The 19,987-nt window shown below is 37.6% G+C and overlaps 1 protein-coding gene across 1 annotated transcript in view; it reads left to right on the top strand.

Moving 5' to 3' along the window:
* The window catches only part of LOC127859966 (intraflagellar transport protein 57 homolog), a 29,799-nt gene extending 14,567 nt beyond the window's left edge, over positions 1–15,232 (top strand). Inside the window, exons 5-11 of the mRNA XM_052397623.1 lie at positions 533–651; positions 2,374–2,467; positions 3,443–3,517; positions 5,047–5,166; positions 11,144–11,410; positions 12,726–12,792; positions 13,893–15,232. Coding sequence (XP_052253583.1) covers positions 533–651; positions 2,374–2,467; positions 3,443–3,517; positions 5,047–5,166; positions 11,144–11,410; positions 12,726–12,792; positions 13,893–14,059 — 909 coding nt within the window. The 3' untranslated portion in view covers positions 14,060–15,232. The remainder of the gene's footprint in view (positions 1–532; positions 652–2,373; positions 2,468–3,442; positions 3,518–5,046; positions 5,167–11,143; positions 11,411–12,725; positions 12,793–13,892) is intronic.
* The last annotated feature ends 4,755 nt before the right edge of the window (positions 15,233–19,987 follow it).

Below are 19,987 nucleotides of genomic sequence, written 5' to 3'. Positions count from 1 at the left end.
CTGTATGAGAGTTACATAGTATAAAAAACATTATCATACATTAACATATTCAAAATGTTATTTATTTATTGTGCATTGACTTCGTTTTCAGGCCTTTTCCCAAGGAAGGGAAGAGAACTGCCACTTTGTCTTGATTTCCGAACACCATATACCCCATGGATTTCAGATTAGTTTCAATCAATTAATCGGAATATTTTCTATGTTTTGTTGTTTTAATCAAATCTCTTTCCCCTAATTTACATTCAATTATCACTACATGTTTAGAACTATCCAGATTTCTCTGACAATTCTCCACTCCATATCCTCTCAGAAATATTTCATAAATACCTAGTTTCCCCTCATTCCCAGATATTTTCCACTCTGTATTCCAGGTTTACTCAGTAGACTTTCCCCCCAGTTCCCCATATTCCCAGATATTTTCCACTCTGTATTCCACCCCCCCCCCCCCGCCCCCCAGTTTCCCCTTATTTCACAGAAAGCATCTCCATTGTATTTCCCCTTTTTCACATACATTATCCCCTCTGTATTCCAGAACTACTCAGTGGACTTTCCCCCCTCCAAGCTGAAGCAGGGTGCAGGTGAACACTGCCTCTATGTACTGGATCGACTGGCAGATGAGGCCCTCAAGGCCACCAACTTCCGCTGGGCAAGGTATGGTAGTGATGCTTGCATACCTGTCAATCCTGCTTAAATGAACCCTTTACCATTCAGATAGCATGTAGATATGTTTTAGTCCCCAGAAAAAACCAAATGAAATTTAACACCTTTCTTACGAGTTCCCAGTTTTATGGGTTCTTTTCAAATCTTAATGTATTGATGAGTGGCAAACAACATTAAACCTGAACAGACTGTGGGTCTTGCAGGCTGTTCTGGTTTAATGCTGTTTGCTTATAGCCATTTAACTTTGCTTCTGAGCGAGAAAGATTAAGCAGTTAAATTGAGCCTCTGTCTGGCAAAATCAGGTTTAATGCATGTGTGTTTAGTGTTGTCTCAAATAAGCCTGTGAAGTCCACACAGGCTAATCAGGGACAACACTTTCCACCATGACAGGACTTTTGTTTAGGAGAGACCACATTGAAACAAACAATTCAATAAAAGCTGAAAGTGCTGTCCCTGATTAGCCTGTGCAGACTGCACATGTTTATCTGGAATTACACTTTCCGCGTATGCAGACAGTCCGGTTTTCCCAGTAAGAGGCTCTTTTATGCTTCCACATCTGTCAAACCTATTTTATATTAACAAGAAATGTCAGCCTGTCATTGGAATTGGATATACAGTCAAAACTGACCTAACGGCCACCTGAATTTACCGGTCACCTGCAGACAACGGTCAGTCTGGAATCCCCCCGACGAAAAACACTCTATATTACACTTGAATTTAACGGCCACCTGACTATAACGGCCAACGGCCACAATATTCCACTCCGAAATTCATGTTTTACCTGAAATCAACGGTCACGCGTCAGTCGTCTCGAGTCGCGAAAATTAAAAACACAGCACATTATTTGTCCGTCTATTTTGCGTTTAAAGCGTCTGAAAGCAGTTATTGTGTATGATGTTATAAAAGCGGCCCGCTGCGAGTAAACAAATTATAAGGTGTTGAGAAGGTTTCTTTTCCGGGGATAATTGTGGGGGTATCTTCAAAAGAAAATATATCAGAGTTTATGACTTGTTGAACGTAATTATCGCTTAATTAAATGACCGCTATTTCTTTGAATTAGAACGGTACAATTACACCGTACTATCGGTTTATGACACCGAATCCGCTTTTTAGTATTTTACGGACATGATGTCAACAGAACGTAACAAGCTTTATTTACTGAATGAATGAGATGCATGAGTAAACTATTATACCAGCGTTGATAAAGTCATTGTTTAATTTAACAATATGAAATTAAATCAATCTAAAAGATATTATTCTCTATTATTCAATGTACACGCGTAAGTTAATGCTGTTATTATGCTTTGTTAATGCAATGAGCATTTGTTTTACACTGTATGCAAACGACTGGGTGGGGTAACGACGTAGTAATACTACCAACTGACCAACCTTCTTAAAATTGTGACTCGAATTCAACGGTCACCTGTGGACAACGGTCACTTTGATCATTTCCCTTGACTGACCGCTGAATTCAGGTTTGACTGTAACATGATAAGCAGAAAAATTATTTTATACAAAAGAGCATGTTGGTTAGTAACTTTGTAATTTTAAAATGAGAATTGTGTGATGGTTATTATTTTGAATGAGTGGAAATTAATTCTCTAATAAATGCTCTTAAAGAATGAATCACCAGTTTTAAATTGCTAATGTCTCTCTACAAACTAGAGAAAATCATGACATGAATAACTGTTAACATATTTATCACTCAAACAGGCCTGAATACCCAGAAGAAGAGATGGAGGAAGAGAACATCGTAGAGGATGATGCAGAACTCACTCTGAATAAGGTGGAGGACAATATCTTTGGGGTAAGATCAACAGGGATAATACTAGCCACATTCAGGGAAAACAGGGCTTAATGCATGTGTTAAAAGAGTTGTCCCAGATTAGCCGGTGCAGTCTGCACAGGCTAATCAGGGACCACTCTCCACTATTATGGTATTTTCGTTTAAAGGGAGTATTTTCTTATGGAAGTCTAGTTTAGGCGGAAATTGTCGTACCAGATTAACCTGTGTGGTTTGGCTGATCTTGCGGAACCCTTAATGCATGCATTACCGGTAGTTTAGTTTAAACCTATTTATTTTAGCTCGATTGCATCTAAAGCCTAAGGCTTATATAAACGCTCTTGAGTCCGTTTCCTGGGCCTAGAACCAGTAATTGGTATCTTTGGGGGAGATCCAAAGAACCCTCCCATGGTGGGTACGAACCCAGACCTCCCGGTCGCTAGGTGGACACCATATCCATTACACCACGGCGACATGCATTAAGTCCAGATTTCCCAGAATGAGGTTCTTACTTTCTTAGGAAGTCAATCAGTTGTGTGGTCTGCCGATTGCACTCTTGTTTTCATCCAAACTGTCCAGAAACGCTCTGTGTCACATTAATCGGATAATTAGATGTGGTTTACATAAAAGTAGTTCTTTTTGTTTCCCTTTGGGTCATGATTGTTAATCAAATACAAATATAGTAACATTTCAGTGTTCTTAAGTAAATCATATTGTACCAAACATACATGAAAGTTGCATCTTGGTATTTTATGTCTTTCTCAATCAAATACATTGATCTGTAGTTTTGGCACACTGCTAATCGTTACATAATATCTGAACTATGTTTTAAGTAAAAAAATTGCATAAATACGTGTGATAATAATTAACATTTATTTGTATGGCTTTTTCCTTCCGTAGACTTCACGGGCTAATCTGGGACGACACTTTATGTACATTCGTTTAGACCAGTTTTACCAGTATGCTGCTCCTATGATTGCAACATTTTTGTTTTTCTAGGTTCATGAAGATGAGGAATTCGAAGATGATGAGCCAATGATGGATCTTGAGGGACTCAGTAAACTCAACCAGAAGGTATCAGGATTATTGAATGTTCTAGGGTTATACCAAGTTTAAGTGCAGGTTGCCATTATTAGTACCCTATCTACTGTTTGTCTGATTTATTTATTAAACAAAGATAACCTCAAGTAGAAATAGAAACATTTTTCTTGCATTTTGATACATGCTTTAATTTTGTTTTGCGCCCTTAGAAGAAAAGGGGGTATATTCTTTAACTGAATGTCGGTCAGTTGGTCGGTCTGTCTGTCTGCATGTTGACATTGGGGTCTTTAGGTCTCAGGTCAAGGTCACTGTCACAATAAGTGTGAAAATATTCTGATCAATAACCCATCAACAAATTTACAGATTGATACTTCACACGTTCATTGGCCTACGACAGTAGATGATCCTTTTTGAAATTGGGGTCACTTGGTCAAAGGTCATTGTCACAATAAGTGTAAGAATTGTTTCCGATCAATAACTCGTCAACGAATTGACCAATAGGCTTAATACTTCCCATGTGCATTAACGCTGGACATAGATGTCCCCTATTAAAATTGGGGTAACTTGGTCAAAGGTGACTGTCACAATAAGTGTGAAAATCTTTTCCAATCAATAACTCGTCAAAAAATCAACAGATTTGCTTAATGCTATCCATGTGCATTGGCCTTGGACAGTAAATGACCCCTCTTAATGTTGTAGTCACTTTGTCAAAGGTCAAGGTCACTTCACAATAAGTGTGAAAATTGTTTCCGATCAATAACTTGTCAACAAATTGACACATTTGCTTGATACTGCACATGTGCATTGGCCTTGGACAGTAGATGACCCCTATTGAAATACGGGTCACTAAATCAAACGTCAAGTTCAAGTGTTAAATTGGTTTCCGTTTGATATTTTATCAAAGGATTGAGTGATTGTTGTCAATGCCCTGTTTGGTGGGGCATCTGTCTCTGACTGCGGTGCTCTTGTTTATTTAGCTTTGCTATATTTTGAGACTTCGGCAGCAGTCTTCCCCAATTCTTTTTGAACTCTCTTTACCAAACGTTCAATATATGCGGTCCATTTTATATGATGGGCATAATTTTTCTTTCCATGACCTTGTTAAAATTTGATATTTAAGTTAATGGATTTGATAAAAATGTACGTGGAATTGCATGTGATTTTTGTTTAATGGATACCTCTTTTGTTATCTATGAAACATTTTGACAATTAATACAAATGTATTGGATTAGAATGAGGTATACTGGATTAACTGAACCTGTTTGACTGTCCATCTGTCAATAGGCACTAATTTGTTGAATAAAATATGTGTACATTTTCAAATCAAAATTTAAAGCATTCAAACCAATATGCTCATTGTTTCTTATGATATTACTTTCTACATGTACAATTTTAATAATCTTGCTCAAGAGCTTTTCTCACTGTTGAAGGTCTATAACATGAATATTACAGCATGCAGCCTTGTTTGAGGGGAGGGGTAAATGTCACCATTTTGACAATGATTTATTATGTTCCTTTATAATTGAAGATTTTCAGTCTGAGAACAAAAGTTCTGCTTGTAGAATGACTTAAAGTCCAAACCCGAGGAGATCATGGAGTCCACAACCGATGCTGCCGACTGGAAGATGGAGGTGGAGAGGGTGCTGCCTCAGCTCAAGGTCACCATCAGGACTGACAACAAGGTAGGGGTGGGGGAAGTGGTGCTGGTGGAGGTGGTGGTGCTGGTGGTGATGGTGTTATAAATTTGACTGCAACCACGGCAAAAAGTAAGCATCAGAAGTTACAATGTAAGGGTAGAGGTACAGTTAAATCCGGTTATCATGCGTGTCCGGTAATCTTGCGCACTCTGCAGTTGCGAATTTCGCAGACGACGAATGGTTTTCTTTAGTGTTGAAAGATGGAACTTCACATTTTTAAGAATTAACAGATTTAAAAGGTACATATTTCATGCAAAATAAAATTCGATCATTACATTTTAACACCGGTTGCGTCATCCCTATACAGTAAAACTGCGATAACTGGAGGAAGCACGGGACTGATCTCGATGCTCGAGTAATAGCAGGTTTTGAGTAATCCATGGTATTATTTGTTTTCACTGTCTCGGTTGATGATGCTCAATTTCTGACCGCAAACGCTTTATTTACATGTAAGACGGGGCTAGAAAAAAAAGGCTTTGTTAAAATTGCTTAAGGTTACAGTATAATAAACAAAACAATAAGGATGATTGTAAATTCATTTATTTAATTCAACATACATGCAAAACACAAATATAATAACAAATATTACATAAATATTCAATGTACATGTAGCATATTAAAAAAGCACACAAGGTACGTACATGCGCATGAAAAAAACACTAAAACATCATTATCACTACACACTTTGTATTTTATGTTCATTCAGTCAGACTTGTGTTGCGCAAAGTCTAGGGTTAAAGATTGTCGCAACCCATTTGCTTCCCGGAACTGATGGCGGAAGACGTTTCGCAACAGCGAGCAGAGCATCTGTAGTTTCCAGTCTGTGTTAGGCTTTGCTTGAAAGAATTGGCGTACTAATTTTGCAGTGTTTCTCAAAGGATGACAATTTGCAGTGGTTCTCAAACTGCAACTAACTTCACACCTAATCGAGCGTCTTTTGTCTGCTTGATTGCGCTCTTTTCACAACTCAAATTTTTTTAGCACCGACCAGACGAGAAAGTGTCCTCGAATAATTGCCAGTTAATTAGGTGTGAAATGCCTTTCAGGGACCGGCACACATCCGCGAGTTATCGAAAATCGCATGTTTGAGTTATTGCGGGTATTTGTATATAGAAATTAAAGGAAAAATGTAAGGGACTTCCTTTAATGCTCGAGTAATCGCCAGTTTTAGAGAAATCGCCAGCTCGAGTTATTGCAATTCTACTGTACATTGTACATGTATCGTAAACACTGACCTACTTACGATAAATTTGGAAATTAATCACAAATTGCCTGCAGTCTTTAGCATTTTCATTCTTGAAATTAAGAATTCATAAATCCAACGTGTAATTTAGCATTTCATTGCACAATATCCTATCAGTTATGGTATTTTTTGGCCATTAAAAATATATCGCATCAGAAGACATTGTCATCATTTCCCGCCATTCTGTCAAACCACATTTGGTATGATCTTCGCATGCACAATGGCCTAAATTTGATATTTTCTGTAAACTATGGAAGCATAATCGGGGTAAAATTAAACCTGTTATGCATTAACATTTTTTTATGCTCCCCGGATCAAAAGATCGGGGGTATATTGTTTTTGGCCTGTCTGTCTGTCTGTTAGTCAGTCAGTCATTGTATGTGTGTGTCACAAAACTTTAACCTTGGTTAAACTTTTATAACTTTTGCAATATTGAAGATAGCAACTTCATATTTGGCATGCATGTGTATCTCATGGAGCTGCACATTTTGAGTGGTGAAAAGTCAAGGTCAAGGTCATCCTTCAAGGTCAAAGATCAAATATCATTGTATTTTTTGTTCCTAAAACTTTAACCTTTGTTAAAGTTTGGTCATAACTTTTTTAATATTGAAGATAGCAACTTGATATTTGGCATGCATGTGTATCTCATTGAGCTGCACATTTTGAGTGGCTAAAGGTCAAGGTCATCGTTCAAGGTCAAAGGTCAAATTTTTGGCTTCAAAGCGGCGCAATAGGGGGCATTGTGTTTCTGACAAAAACATCTCTTGTTCATGCTTGAAATCAATCATTTTATATGTTTATTGTTTCTTTTGCTACAGACTGGCTGAATGATTACTAGTGACTATTTGACGTATTGAAAAAAATGCACTAAATTAAATTTGAATGGTTTTACAAACTGATTTTTTGGATAATTTTCTGGAATGTTTTTTGTCCCTTATTAGACACCATAATGTCTACAATTTTGCCTAAATGAGGTTATTACACCAAGTGCGCAAGATTACCTGACACTGTGATAGTTTGAAAATGAGTTGAGTCATGTTTGTTTTGAAATCAAATCGGACAGCTCTTCACTGCATTAATTAGATATTTTTTTGTTAATAAGCCCATGAACTTCTTATTTTCATAATAAATATAGATATAATGTTGTCAATTTATAAAAGAACATGTTTTTTAAACCAATTGACCCTTAACTGCGCAAGATTACCGGACAGCATCGTAGTGGTGAAAGTGGTAGTGGTGGTTGTGTTATAAATTTAGTACTACCCTAGTTGCAATTATGCAACTTAATAACCCAGAGTCGCCATAGCAAAAATTATCAGAGGCTCTGGGAGTACGTTATTATGCCCCCAGTTGGGTGGCATATAGCAGTTGAACTGTCCGTCAGTCAGTATGTGTGTATGTCAGTCTGTCCGTCCGTCCGAAAAAAACTTTAACATTGGTCATAACTTTTTCACTATTGAAGATAGCAACTTGATATTTGGCATGCATGTGTATGTCATAGAGCTGAACATTTTGAGTGGTGAAAGGTGAAGGTCAAGTTCATCCTTCAAGGTCAAATGTCAAATATATGGCGTCTGTCCGTCTGAAAACTTTAACATTGGCCATAACTTTTTTTAATATTGAAGATAGCAACTTGATATTTGGCATTCATGTGTATCTCATGAAGCTGCACATTTTGAGTGGAGGAAGTTCAAGGTCAAGGTCATGCTTCAAGGTCAAAGGTCAAACAAATCAAAGCGGCATTCTCATCAAGCTGCACATTTTGAGTGGTGGAAGTTCAAGGTCAAGGTCATCCTTCAAGGTCAAGGTCATCCTTCAAGGTCAAAGGTAAAAAAAATAATCAAAGCGGCATTCTCATGAAGCTGCACGTTTCGAGTGGTGGAAGTTCAAGGTCTAGGTCATCCCTCAAGGTCAAGGTCATCCTTCAAGGTCAAAGGTTAAAAAAAATAAAAAATTCAAAGCAGTGTGATTATGAAGCTGCACGTTTTGAATGGTGGAAGTTCATGGTCAAGGTCATCCTTCAAGGTCAAGGTCATCCTGCAAGGTCAAAGGTAAAAAAAATATTTATTTTTCTCAAAGCGGTGTTCTCATGAAGCTGCACATTTGAGTGGTGGAAGTTCAAGGTCAAGGTCATCCTTGAAGGTCAAAGGTTAAAAAAAATTATTAATTTTTTTCAAAGCGGCGCAATAGGGGCATTGTGTTTCTGACGAACACATCTCTTGTTATGGACTAAGTACTACCCCAGCTCAAGGTTACAATCATGAATGAAAAAAAGGTAGGGTTTGTTTTTGTGGTGGTGGTGGTGGTCTCCAGTGGCAGTCTACCACAGCTGAAAGGTCACCACCCGAACTGACAACAAGGTAGTGGTGGTTTTGTAAGTGATGGGGCGGTGGTGGTGAAAGTTGTGGTGGTGGTGGTGACAGTGATGTTGGTGTTATTGGAGAAATCAGAGTGCTGTCGCAGGTTTATGTTACCATCCAGACAGACAACAGTGGTATGGGTGGGCATAGTGGTGGTGGCGGTGACTTACAACAAGGTATACTTGCAGTTATTTGCAGAGTTGGTGATGTTATTGTGGTTTTGTTGTTATAGAGTCCCGCTGTCAAGGCAATTATTAAGAAATAAGACTTATTAATTTCTGAATATAAATTAATAATATTTATTTTCGCGGAAACGAATGTTGTTTGCTGGTTTCTATAGATAAGATTACGGATGTAACGTTATGTACGGAATGCTTCGGTAGAGTTCGTTAAAACAACGAAATTACGCATTTCCGTACCACGTGATATTACGTCATTCCGCCTTTTGCAAACTGCCTGTGCTTTTGTTCAGATCGTCAACAAACCCCACCCACCGCACTTGGAATCGGGTCATTAAACTAGTTAAATGGAGTAATGTGTTGTTTTATCGTTGCAGTCGTAAAATAAAGTGAATTGGGTCATTTAACATTTTATTTATGACTGCCAATTATTGTGCTGCTGGTAAAAAATATGGATAGTAAAGATAAAAATTAATATTAAGGATTCTAGAATGAAAAAGAAAAAAACATTAAAATGTTCGAAGTAAATCAAATCCTTTTTAGCTCATCTATTTTTTGAAAAAAATTTATGAGCTATTGTCATCACCTTGGTGTCGGCGTCGGCGTCCGGTTAAGTTTTGCGTTTAGGTCCACTTTTCTCAGAAAGTATCAATGCTATTGCATTCAAACTTGGAACACTTACTAACTATCATGAGGGGACTGGGCAGGCAAAGTTAGATAACTCTGGCGTGCATTTTGACTGATTTATGTGCCCTTTTTATACTTAGAAAATTGAAAATTTTGGTTAATTTTTGCGTTTAGGTCCACTTTTTTCAGAAAGTATCACTGCTATTGCATTCAAACTTGGTACACTTACTTACTATCATGAGGGGACTGGGCAGGCAAAGTTAGATAACTCTGGCGTGCATTTTGACATAATTATGTGCCCTTTTTATACTTAGAAAATTGAAAATTTTGGTTAAGTTTTCTGTTTAGGTCCATTTTATTCCTTAAGTATCAAAGCTATTGCTTTCATACTTGCAACACTTACTAACTATCATAAGGGGACTGTGCAGGCAAAGTAATGTAACTCTGACTGGCATTTTGACAGAATTATGTGCCCTTTTTATACTTAGAAAATTGAAAATTTGGTTAAGTTTTGTGTTTAGGTCCACTTTATTCCTACAGTATCAAGGCTATTGCTTTCAAACTTCAAAAACATTCATGCTATCATGAGGTTACTGTACCTGCTGGCAAGTTGAATTTTACCTTGACCTTTGAATGACCTTGACTCTCAAGGTCAAATTATTAAATTTTGATAAAATTGCCATAACTTCTTTATTTATGATTAGATTTGATTGATACTTTGACAAAACTACTCTTACCTGACATACCACAATAGACTCCACCCAAACCATCCCCTGTGCCCCCCCCCCCCCCTTCCCCCCCCCCGAATCCCCGCCCCTATTTTTTTTTTTTTTTTTTTTTTTTTTTTTTTAACATCATCTCACAAATGACCACCACACCCTCACACTATACCCCCCCCACCCCCAATTTTTTTTTAAACTGTTAAAAAACACAACTATTTATTTTTATTATTTTATATTTGAAATACCGTCCAACCATCGCACCCAAGAATCCCCCCCCCCACCCCCACCCCTTTCCCCACCCGAGTCCCCCCCCCCCCCCCCTAATTTTTTTTTTTTTTTGTAAGATCATCTCAAAAATTACCACCACACCCTCACACTATACCCCCCCCCCCACCTCACCCCCCACATTTTTTTTTTGAAAGGTTAAAAAACACAAATATTTATTTTTATTATTTTATGTTTGAAATACCGTCCAACCATCACACCCAAGAATCCCCCCCCCCCCCCCCTCCCGATTTTTTTTTTGCATTTTTTTCGCATTTTTGGAAGATTATGTAATAAATGTCCACACCCCCACACTATACACCCCTCTTCACTCCACCCCTCCCTCCTTTGTGATTGAAATCGAGAGTCCGTTCACCTTTAAAAAGAAAATAGATGAGCGGTCTGCACCCACAAGGCGGTGCTCTTGTTTATATATTGCTATTGTTACATAAATTATTAAAACACTAAAGTATTTGATTATTGTCAGGAAAAGAAACATTTGTGAGACATGCTTGTGTAGAAATCAAAATATTAAAATAATTTATGTGTCCCTATTCCTTTTTCAAGGATTGGAGAGTGCACGTGGAACAAATGCACCAACACAAAGAAGGAATTGAGTCTTCACTTACGGAGACAAAAAGCTACCTCGATAAACTGCATGACGAAATCACACGTACGCTTGAGAAAATATCGAGTCGTGAGAAATACATAAACAACCAGCTGGAGCACCATCTGGTAGAGTTCCGAGGGGCTCAGGACAGTTTGGCAGAGACGAAGGAGAGATATCGCCAGGCCAGCGGAGGGGTCACAGAGAGGTCAAGGCTACTAGCAGAGGTCAGATGGCTGTTCAATGCATGTTAACCCTTTGTATCCCTTTATGATAATTTGTGAAATGTATTGTTTTAAAATTTCATAGGGCATATAAAGCTGCTTCATAAACCTAGTCCTTAAGATGTGTTCTGGGGAAAGTGGACTTAATGCATGTGTGTAAAGTGTTAATCCAGATTAGCCTGTGCAGTCATGGAGGTTATTAATGAACACCCAAACTCACCTGACCTAATTTTGACCTTGACATTTACCTACTTTTGACTTATTCAAATAGGCCAATCAATCAATATTGACATTGCTTCCACTGGATAGGCCAATCAATCAATATTGACATTGCTTCCACTGGGAGTTTATTCACATAGGCCAATCAATCAATATTGACATTGCTTCCACTGGGAGTTTATTCAAATAGGCCAATCAATCAATATTGGCATTGCTTCCACTGGGAGTTTATTCAAATAGGCCAATCAATCAATATTGACATTGCTTCCACTGGGAGTTTATTCAAATAGGCCAATCAATCAATATTGACATTGCTTCCACTGGGAGTTTATTCAAATAGGCCAATCAATCAATATTCATATTCATTTATTGAATGCAATGTCTTGTTCTTTGTTACTGTTGATTGAAACAATTGAGTCTTGTCATTGGCTTAATTAGGCTGAATGCACCTGGTGAGTGCAGTAGCTCATTGAGGGGATGGCACTTCTAGCCAAGACTGATTCTCTGCAAACAAGTCTTACAATGATGATAACAGTGACCTGATGTACGACGTCAGTCTAGACCCCCCAACATAATTCAGTCTTTATAACGCCTTAAATAAAGCGGTCACCTTCTGCGAGCAGTCAGTGGCCAGTATATTTCGCTTTGAACACCATTTTTCACCTGTGTTAAGAGATCGCAGAAAGCACAAATAACTATTAAAAGAAAACACTCGACTCAATCTGCGATCTGTCTCAACCCTGACGTCATATTGAGCTTTTATATTGCAGCTAAAGAATCTTATTGCGGTAGCTGGTGTTGTATAATAAATGTGGCCCACTCTATTTAAATACGGGTAAATCTTTTAAATCAATTTCATCAGAGTATATTACAAGTTTTAATTATTGCAAATTAAGTAACCACCTATTAGAACTTTGGAGTTGGTTTCGTATGGAACTCACTTATCAATCAAAAAGTGGTGACCTTACTGTAGCAGCCCCCTGCCTACAGGAGCCACTTTGAACACTTCCCTTGCCTGGCTTTTGTACACACAATGGACTGTAATGATATTTGTATGTGCAATACTTACTAAAAAGTGGTTGCTGTGTATGTTACCTAGGTGACAGAAGAGCTTGAGAAGATCAAGATGGAGATGGATGACAGAGGGTCCAGCATGACTGACGGAGGTGAGAACAGCTGCGTCTCACCAATGGATTATATTTGAGCTGTGCTTTGTCAAAAGGGGGTGTAATACATGTGCGTAGTGTCGTCCCAGATTATCAGGGACAACACTTTCTGCTTTTATGATATTTTCTGGTTAAAGAAAGTCTCTTCTTAGCAAAAAAATCCAGTTAAGACGGAAAGTGTCGTCCCTGATTAGTCTGTGCTTTAGGCACAGGGAATTCTGGGACGACACTTTATACACATGCATTAAACCTCCTTTCCACAGAGCGCGACCCATTTTTATTTTCAGTTTAAGGGTAATTGTAGTAAAATTGTTTGCTGCGTTTGGCTTGTTAAATTTACACAATATTCAAATGACAGATTTCAATACCCTGTATTTTATTGCATTAAATAATAAGATTGGTGTCAGATTGGACATGAAGAACTTTAAAGCTGTGGTTAGTGAACAGAGTTAAATACATATTAGATAAATCGATACCTCTGTGGAGTTACAGTATGATTATGACGAAGAAAATTCATCATATATTGAGTTTCCATAAAAATGAGGCTTGTTCTGGGAAAACTGGGCTTAATGCATGTGCCGAAAGTGTTGTCCCGGATAAGCCTTTGCAGTCAGCACATGCTAATCAGGGACAAAACTTTATGCTTTTATTATTATTTTACATTTAAATTACATTCCTTCTTAGTGAAAATCCAGTTTAGACAGAAATTGTTGTCCTTGATAAGCCTGTGCAGACTGCACAGGCTAACCTTGAATAACACTTTACACTCCTGCATTAAACCCAGTTTCACTAGGACGAGGCCCATTTAACATTTGAAAAAACTCCGTGAAAAGTGGGTTAAATGCTTGTGCGTAAAGTCATCCCAGATTACCTTGTGCAGTCTGCACAGACTAATCAGGGACAAAACTTTCTGCTTGTATGATATTTTTGGTTCAACAAAGTATCTTCTTAGCAAAAATCCGAGAAATAGAAAGTGTCGTTTCTAATTAGCCTGTGCTTACTGCACATTCTAATCTGGAACAACACTTTACGCTCGTGCATTAAATCAAGTTTTACAAGAACGAGGCCAATTTAATATTTGTATTTCTCAATGTCCCCAGCTCCACTGGTGAAGATCAAGCAGGCAATCACGCAGCTAAAGAAGGAGAATACACAGATGGACATTCGCATGGGAGTCGTGGAGCACATACTGCTGCAGGCCAAGTTGAAGGACAAGACCTCTCAGAACAAACAGGTGCACACTGCCCCGACCACTGCCAGCTACTGAGTAGAGAGGAAACACCAACAGGGCTGTGAATGGACTTGATACAGAATTGGTTTTGACTTTATCATTATACATGGGCAGATGTTTCATTGGCATATGGGAAAATGGATCTTATGCCATAGGGGACCAGTGTAGCTCCAGTCCAGTCTGCGTAGTCTCTCAGACGGGTTAGGAGCTACTCTGTACACCAATGTGATCACCTTGTTTGACGTTTAAGTGGCCTGTGTAGCTCCTGATCTGACTGTATGGATGCGCAGGCTGGTCTGGTCTGACTGTATGGATGCGCAGGCTGGTCTGGAGTTCGCTGGCTGCATATGGCAGAAGACCAACTTTCTGATGACATGGCTCATATAATTCTTTTAGTCTCTAATTGGACCAAAATTGCCTTTTAGCATATCATATTTTTCCTCTTGTTATTGGCTTGTATATTTGTAGAATATTTCTGTACATGTAAACCTATGCTATGATTAATCTTGAACTGAACTTAGATATGCCCCCTGCCCTGAGAAAAAGGGGTTTAATGCATGTGCGAAAGGTGTAGTCCCAAATTATCCTGTTCTGTCCACACAGGCTAATCAGGGACAACACTTTCTACTTTTATGATATTTTTCACTTCCTGGCAAAAATCAATTGTAGGCATAAAGTGTGGTCCCTTATTAGCCTGTGTAGACTGCATTATACCCCCTTTTTACAGAGCGCAGCTCAAAATGAAATAAACACAGGCTTTATCGGAACAGTGGTCAGTTGTTTTGTTCTTTAAGTTACTCTTCATATAACTGTAAGGAATAAATGGTGAGTAAGTCTAATGAAGAACTAGTATTCAAAAATGAATATTTTGGGTGTATTGTTTTTCTTACAGACTTTGAGAAGCATATTCTGTGATTATGTATATTATGTATAAACACACTTGTTTTCTGTGTGTATTAAATGAATCCGTCCAAACTTTGTCTTTATGATTGTTAGATAATTGACTTAAGTTGAAAATATTAAGATGTATAATTGTGCACTTTACAAAGATTTTTTAAGATTTAAAATGCATCTTGTATGTGTGGTTTTTATCTTGAGAATGTTTAAGAAAAAATGTGAAGTATGTTATAGCTGTAGTATTAGATCTACTTAAAAATGTTATTCTATTAGTATTTATTTATTTATTGCCAATACAATGTATGAAATGTTGATGAATGGATCATTGTTTCTCATGTTTCGTGTAAACATCCTGGTAATATCTTTGTTGCATGAAATCATTGGGTTTCCTAGGTCTAACTGTGAGACTATGTACTTTTCAATTTGGACACTGCAAACACTTGAGAGTTTTGAATTTAACAAAGGCATATCGACGATATGTCTCCTAAAATGACAGGTAATAGAGCTTAGCATATTCCGTCTTCACGTTTATTTAAAACGAGACGTGTATGTTAAGCAATCGTGTAAAATAAAATACTTAATGGGACTTGACTTTGGAAAAATGGGATAAATGCATGTGTGTAAAGTGGCACTCCAGATAAGCCTGTGCAGTCCGTAATGCTTATCACGTTTTCCTCTTTTCACTTCGAAGAGACTTCCATGAAATGAAAATAAAACAAAAGCAGAAAGTGTCGTCTCTGATAAGTCCACTTTTTAAGTGTATTTTTCGTTTAAAGGAAGTCTCTTCTTAGCGAAAATCCAGAATACGCTGAAAGTATTGTCCCTGACTGTGGACTGCACAAGCTAATCTGGGACGACATTTAACGCACATGCATTAAACACAGTTTTGCTAGAACGAGGCTAATACATGTCAAGATACTTTCCGCCTAAGCTAATTTTGCTTAAAAAAAACTTTCTATAAATAAAAAATACCATGAAAGCGGAAAGTATTCCCACGATTAACATGCGCGTACTGCACAGGCTAATCTGGGGAGACACTTTAACCCACGTGCATTATGCCATATTTTCCCAGAACGAGGCTTTCTTATAAAATCCTTTACCTTATCAGCCGTTAATATTCGTTATTGAACACAAACGATAAGTTCCTAGTTATGACCAGAAGTTTGACAGAACTTCAAACGAGTTGGACATATGCTGCATATCTATTTAGCACATGGTTGAAGGTTCGATGGCGGAGGGAAATAGAATTGACGTTGTTAGTCCGTCCAACTGTCACGAAATTTATTTTTGACGGTGGATATCAATTCGACGAATTTGCTTGTAAAACCTGTTTTTGACGTGGTCGGTTTCCGTCCCAGGAGCTAGCTGCGTCGAGGGTTACCGAGTGCCTTCCTGCCAAGCGACCTACATACAGGATATGATTAGGAATAGATATATATATATGAACATCGCTTGGCTCCTTTTTCAGAATCGCCTAAATCTTGTTTGCAAAGTATGACACTATAATCCATTTGACAATTGATAGTACCCATAATGCATAATTTCTTTTAAAAAATATTTCTTTAAAAAAATATTTCTATTTCTTTGTCAAGTGTTTTACACTCGTCTGTAAAAGTTCTTAGTTATCTATTACCAGCTCTTTGTACCAAATGTCGACAGTGAAATATATGAACATAAAAAATAATGTTCTTAAACAATCCTAAACCAGCTTTGATTCCATTCTGTCCTCCCGTCGATTAGTCGCAGATTAAGCATATGAAACTTCTCTTATAACGGTTTCTGCGGTGCTCGCTCAACCATTCGATGTTGTGTTTTGTCAAGCAGACGACATCCAACGATACAAGGTCGTTATGGAATTTGAAATGGAAAGATCAATCAGGAAATTCTGATATTCGCATGTTTGTCTTGAATATCTAGTGAACACAGTCTTTCGATCAGAATTGATTGCTGCGAAAGAAAGAAATACATTTTGATGAACATTCTCTTCGGATTGACATTAAGGAGGCAACCTCGCATAATTTGAACGGCGTTCTTTGAAAACTGGGCTAAATACATGCGCGTTAAATGTTGTCCCAGATCTGGGACGATACTGTCCGCTTTCATGGAATGTTTCGTTTACATGAAGTCTCTTCTACTCTAAAATCCAGTTTAGGAGGAAGGTGTTGTTCTTAATAAGCCTATTTCGACTGCAAAGGCTAATCTGGGACGACACTTAACGCTCAGGCATTTAACCCCGTTTTCCCAGAGCGAGGCTCATATTGTATGTAAGAAATATAGTTTTGACTATCTGAGTATTCACAAAAAAATGGAATACGATGTATGTTCGCTTTATTCTAAAAAACATGCATTAACACCATCTTGTTAAAACGCACATAGTTTCAGCGAACCGCGATAAATCACGTAACAAAATCAACCCTGCTTTTAACACGGCACGAGCGATTAGCTTCAAATTCAATCAAGCACATAATGACGCCATTAAGATGATATGCAGACGTTCTTTCCATTAACCATTACTGCAATATGCCCTCATTCGGCTGTAGTGTTACATAACTTTAAACCATTCCACGCATTCAATAGTGACATTTAAACGGGTTGCTTACATGTTATAACTGCAGTAAATTAAATGACAAACCTTTTCAATGCATACGAAATGCAGTTTCAAAATAAGAAGTAATTAAAGACATCACTACTACCAAGGTCTGCCCTTAACGAAAACGGGGTTTCATGCATGTGCGTTGTGTCACCAAGATAAGCTTGTGCAGTCCGTGAAGCTTTTGTGATATTTTTAATTTAAATGAAGTCTCTTTCTAGCGAAAATCGAATGTAGACGGAAAGTGTCGTCCCTGATTATCCTGTTCAGACTGCACAGGCTTCCAAGCTTAAATCATGTATCTGCTTGCTATATTTTCATATCATTCGACAATTATATCATAAAATGTGACACACTGCTAATTATACTCATGTAAAATACCCGGTTGTAACGCTTAGTTGTGTTTTAACATCAGCATCTTTCGTACAGTTGTTGCAGCAATGAACGATTACCATTTAAATACAAATGGGCCGTGCTCTGCGAAAAAGGGGTTTAATGCATGTGCGTTAAGTGTCGTCCCAGATTAGCCTGTGCAGTCCGCAGGGACGACACTTTCCGCTTTTATGATATATTTTGTTTAAAAAGTCACTTCCTAGCAAAAATCAAGTTTATGCGGAAAGTGTCATCCCTTATTAGCCTGTGCGGATGAATAGGCTAATCTGGGACGACACTTTACGCACATGCATTAAACCTCCTTTTCACAGAGCACGGCCCAAATCTAGAAACAAAACAATCTGATACGTCTCCAAGGACACATTTCCTCTTGTGTATTGCTATTTAATCATATAATCAAAACACTTTACACTGAGTTCTATATAGAAACATTTTACGACCATTTTATGAATATTTATCAAAGCATCTAAATTTTCCATCGTCAAATGTTTGCGGCGCAGGTGTTTCAGTTCCTTTTATTACTATAATTAATAGTAACATTGCTTCTTTGTTCAACATGATCAAATTTTAAATATGTATTTATTTGTAGAATTTTCTCTTTGAATAGAAGTATATTAATACGAATATATAAGATCGTCGTAAAAATGGCAATGTATTCCTTTTTTCCATTTTCTTTATAAACATTATTTGAGTTTCGTCTTACATATTTATGGAATCTCGTACAAGTTCTGATATTTAATGCCTTTAATACCATATTCTGTTCGAAGGTAGCAGTTTGCACTCTAATTGGTGAGATATCTGAATACAAATATTACATGCGGATTGCTGAATGCAAATTTGCGTAAATGACCCTATTCCGCAATGGACACCTTATTTCCACATACATGTCAGAAAGTGCGTTATGCTTGCTAAATGGTTGTGCATCGTATTAATCCTTGATGGCGCGGGCCTAATGCACCGGAAAGAACAATTATTCCGGAAAGCTTTTAGCGGTTGTGAAACCTCTGCGCAGAGATTTGACTGGAACCAGTATAGCTGGATCAAATCCCTGCCTGCATTTGTCTTAATCAGAAATTCAATTTAAAAAATATTGAGAAAAACATAAAACAGTGTTTGAATGGTTCGCCTATAAAACTAAGATAAACTAGAGATTGCTCTTGTTTAATTAACGGTAAACCTTTCAACAAAACTTTGGTGAAGCCGTAGATATGTTATGTGTTACACAGAGTAAACATGTCCCACTATGTTTATGTGTTACTATGTAAATTGACCATTTAATGCAATGATAAGGTTACCTTTTCAAAGTCAAAGGCTGGGAAAGAATTCTCAAGTATCAGAAACTGTATACGCATGTCTATGTCAGCATCTTATTGTAAACCGAAGCCGTCCGTATCGTTTCATCTTGAAAGAATGTTTAAACATATCGGGTTGTGTTTGAATTTGTAATTGCCTATTGTAACGTCGTGACAAGAGAATTACTTTTAAAATTATGCAGATCAGAAGATAACTCGGCTAGAAGTACTTTTTCAAATGGCAGAACGAATAAAATGCGTTACAAACCCTTTATAATTTCATCCATTTCGAGAAATGCTTACTCATAAAGGAAACTATGTCTATAATATATTAATAATTACCGGTATTGTTATTTCGCTTGCGTGCATATTATGTATTTGGTTATGGATTATAACACTGTATTAATTTGTCCTTTTGTGAATAAACTCATTGCTTAGCTTCTGTTCTAAGCTTGATAAATAATAGACAAGTGTCTTCACTGAAACAAATGTACTCTCGTATTATGGGAATAACTATTACTTAGTAAGCATCAAATACTTCGTCAATAAGAGCTAACTAGCTTATGCAACTAGACTAAATAACTTGTTGGCTTTCTCTTTAATAAACAAGTAGAAACGATCACAAAACTTAGCAATAAGCACATAATGTGTGAGCACAAACTCACGAGGGTGTTGTTTAAATAGCTGCGTCTCAAGTTTGTTAGTACATTATGTATCCTAGCCGCTTTAAACTGTTGCTGCAATTGTCGACAGCGAGCGAGTGTCGCCAATTTGGTTATCGGCGTTCTGCTC

The sequence above is a fragment of the Dreissena polymorpha genome, chromosome 15, assembly GCF_020536995.1.
Source record: "Dreissena polymorpha isolate Duluth1 chromosome 15, UMN_Dpol_1.0, whole genome shotgun sequence".
Classification (NCBI taxonomy): domain Eukaryota; kingdom Metazoa; phylum Mollusca; class Bivalvia; order Myida; family Dreissenidae; genus Dreissena; species Dreissena polymorpha.
This window is presented reverse-complemented; position numbering and strand designations above follow the sequence as displayed.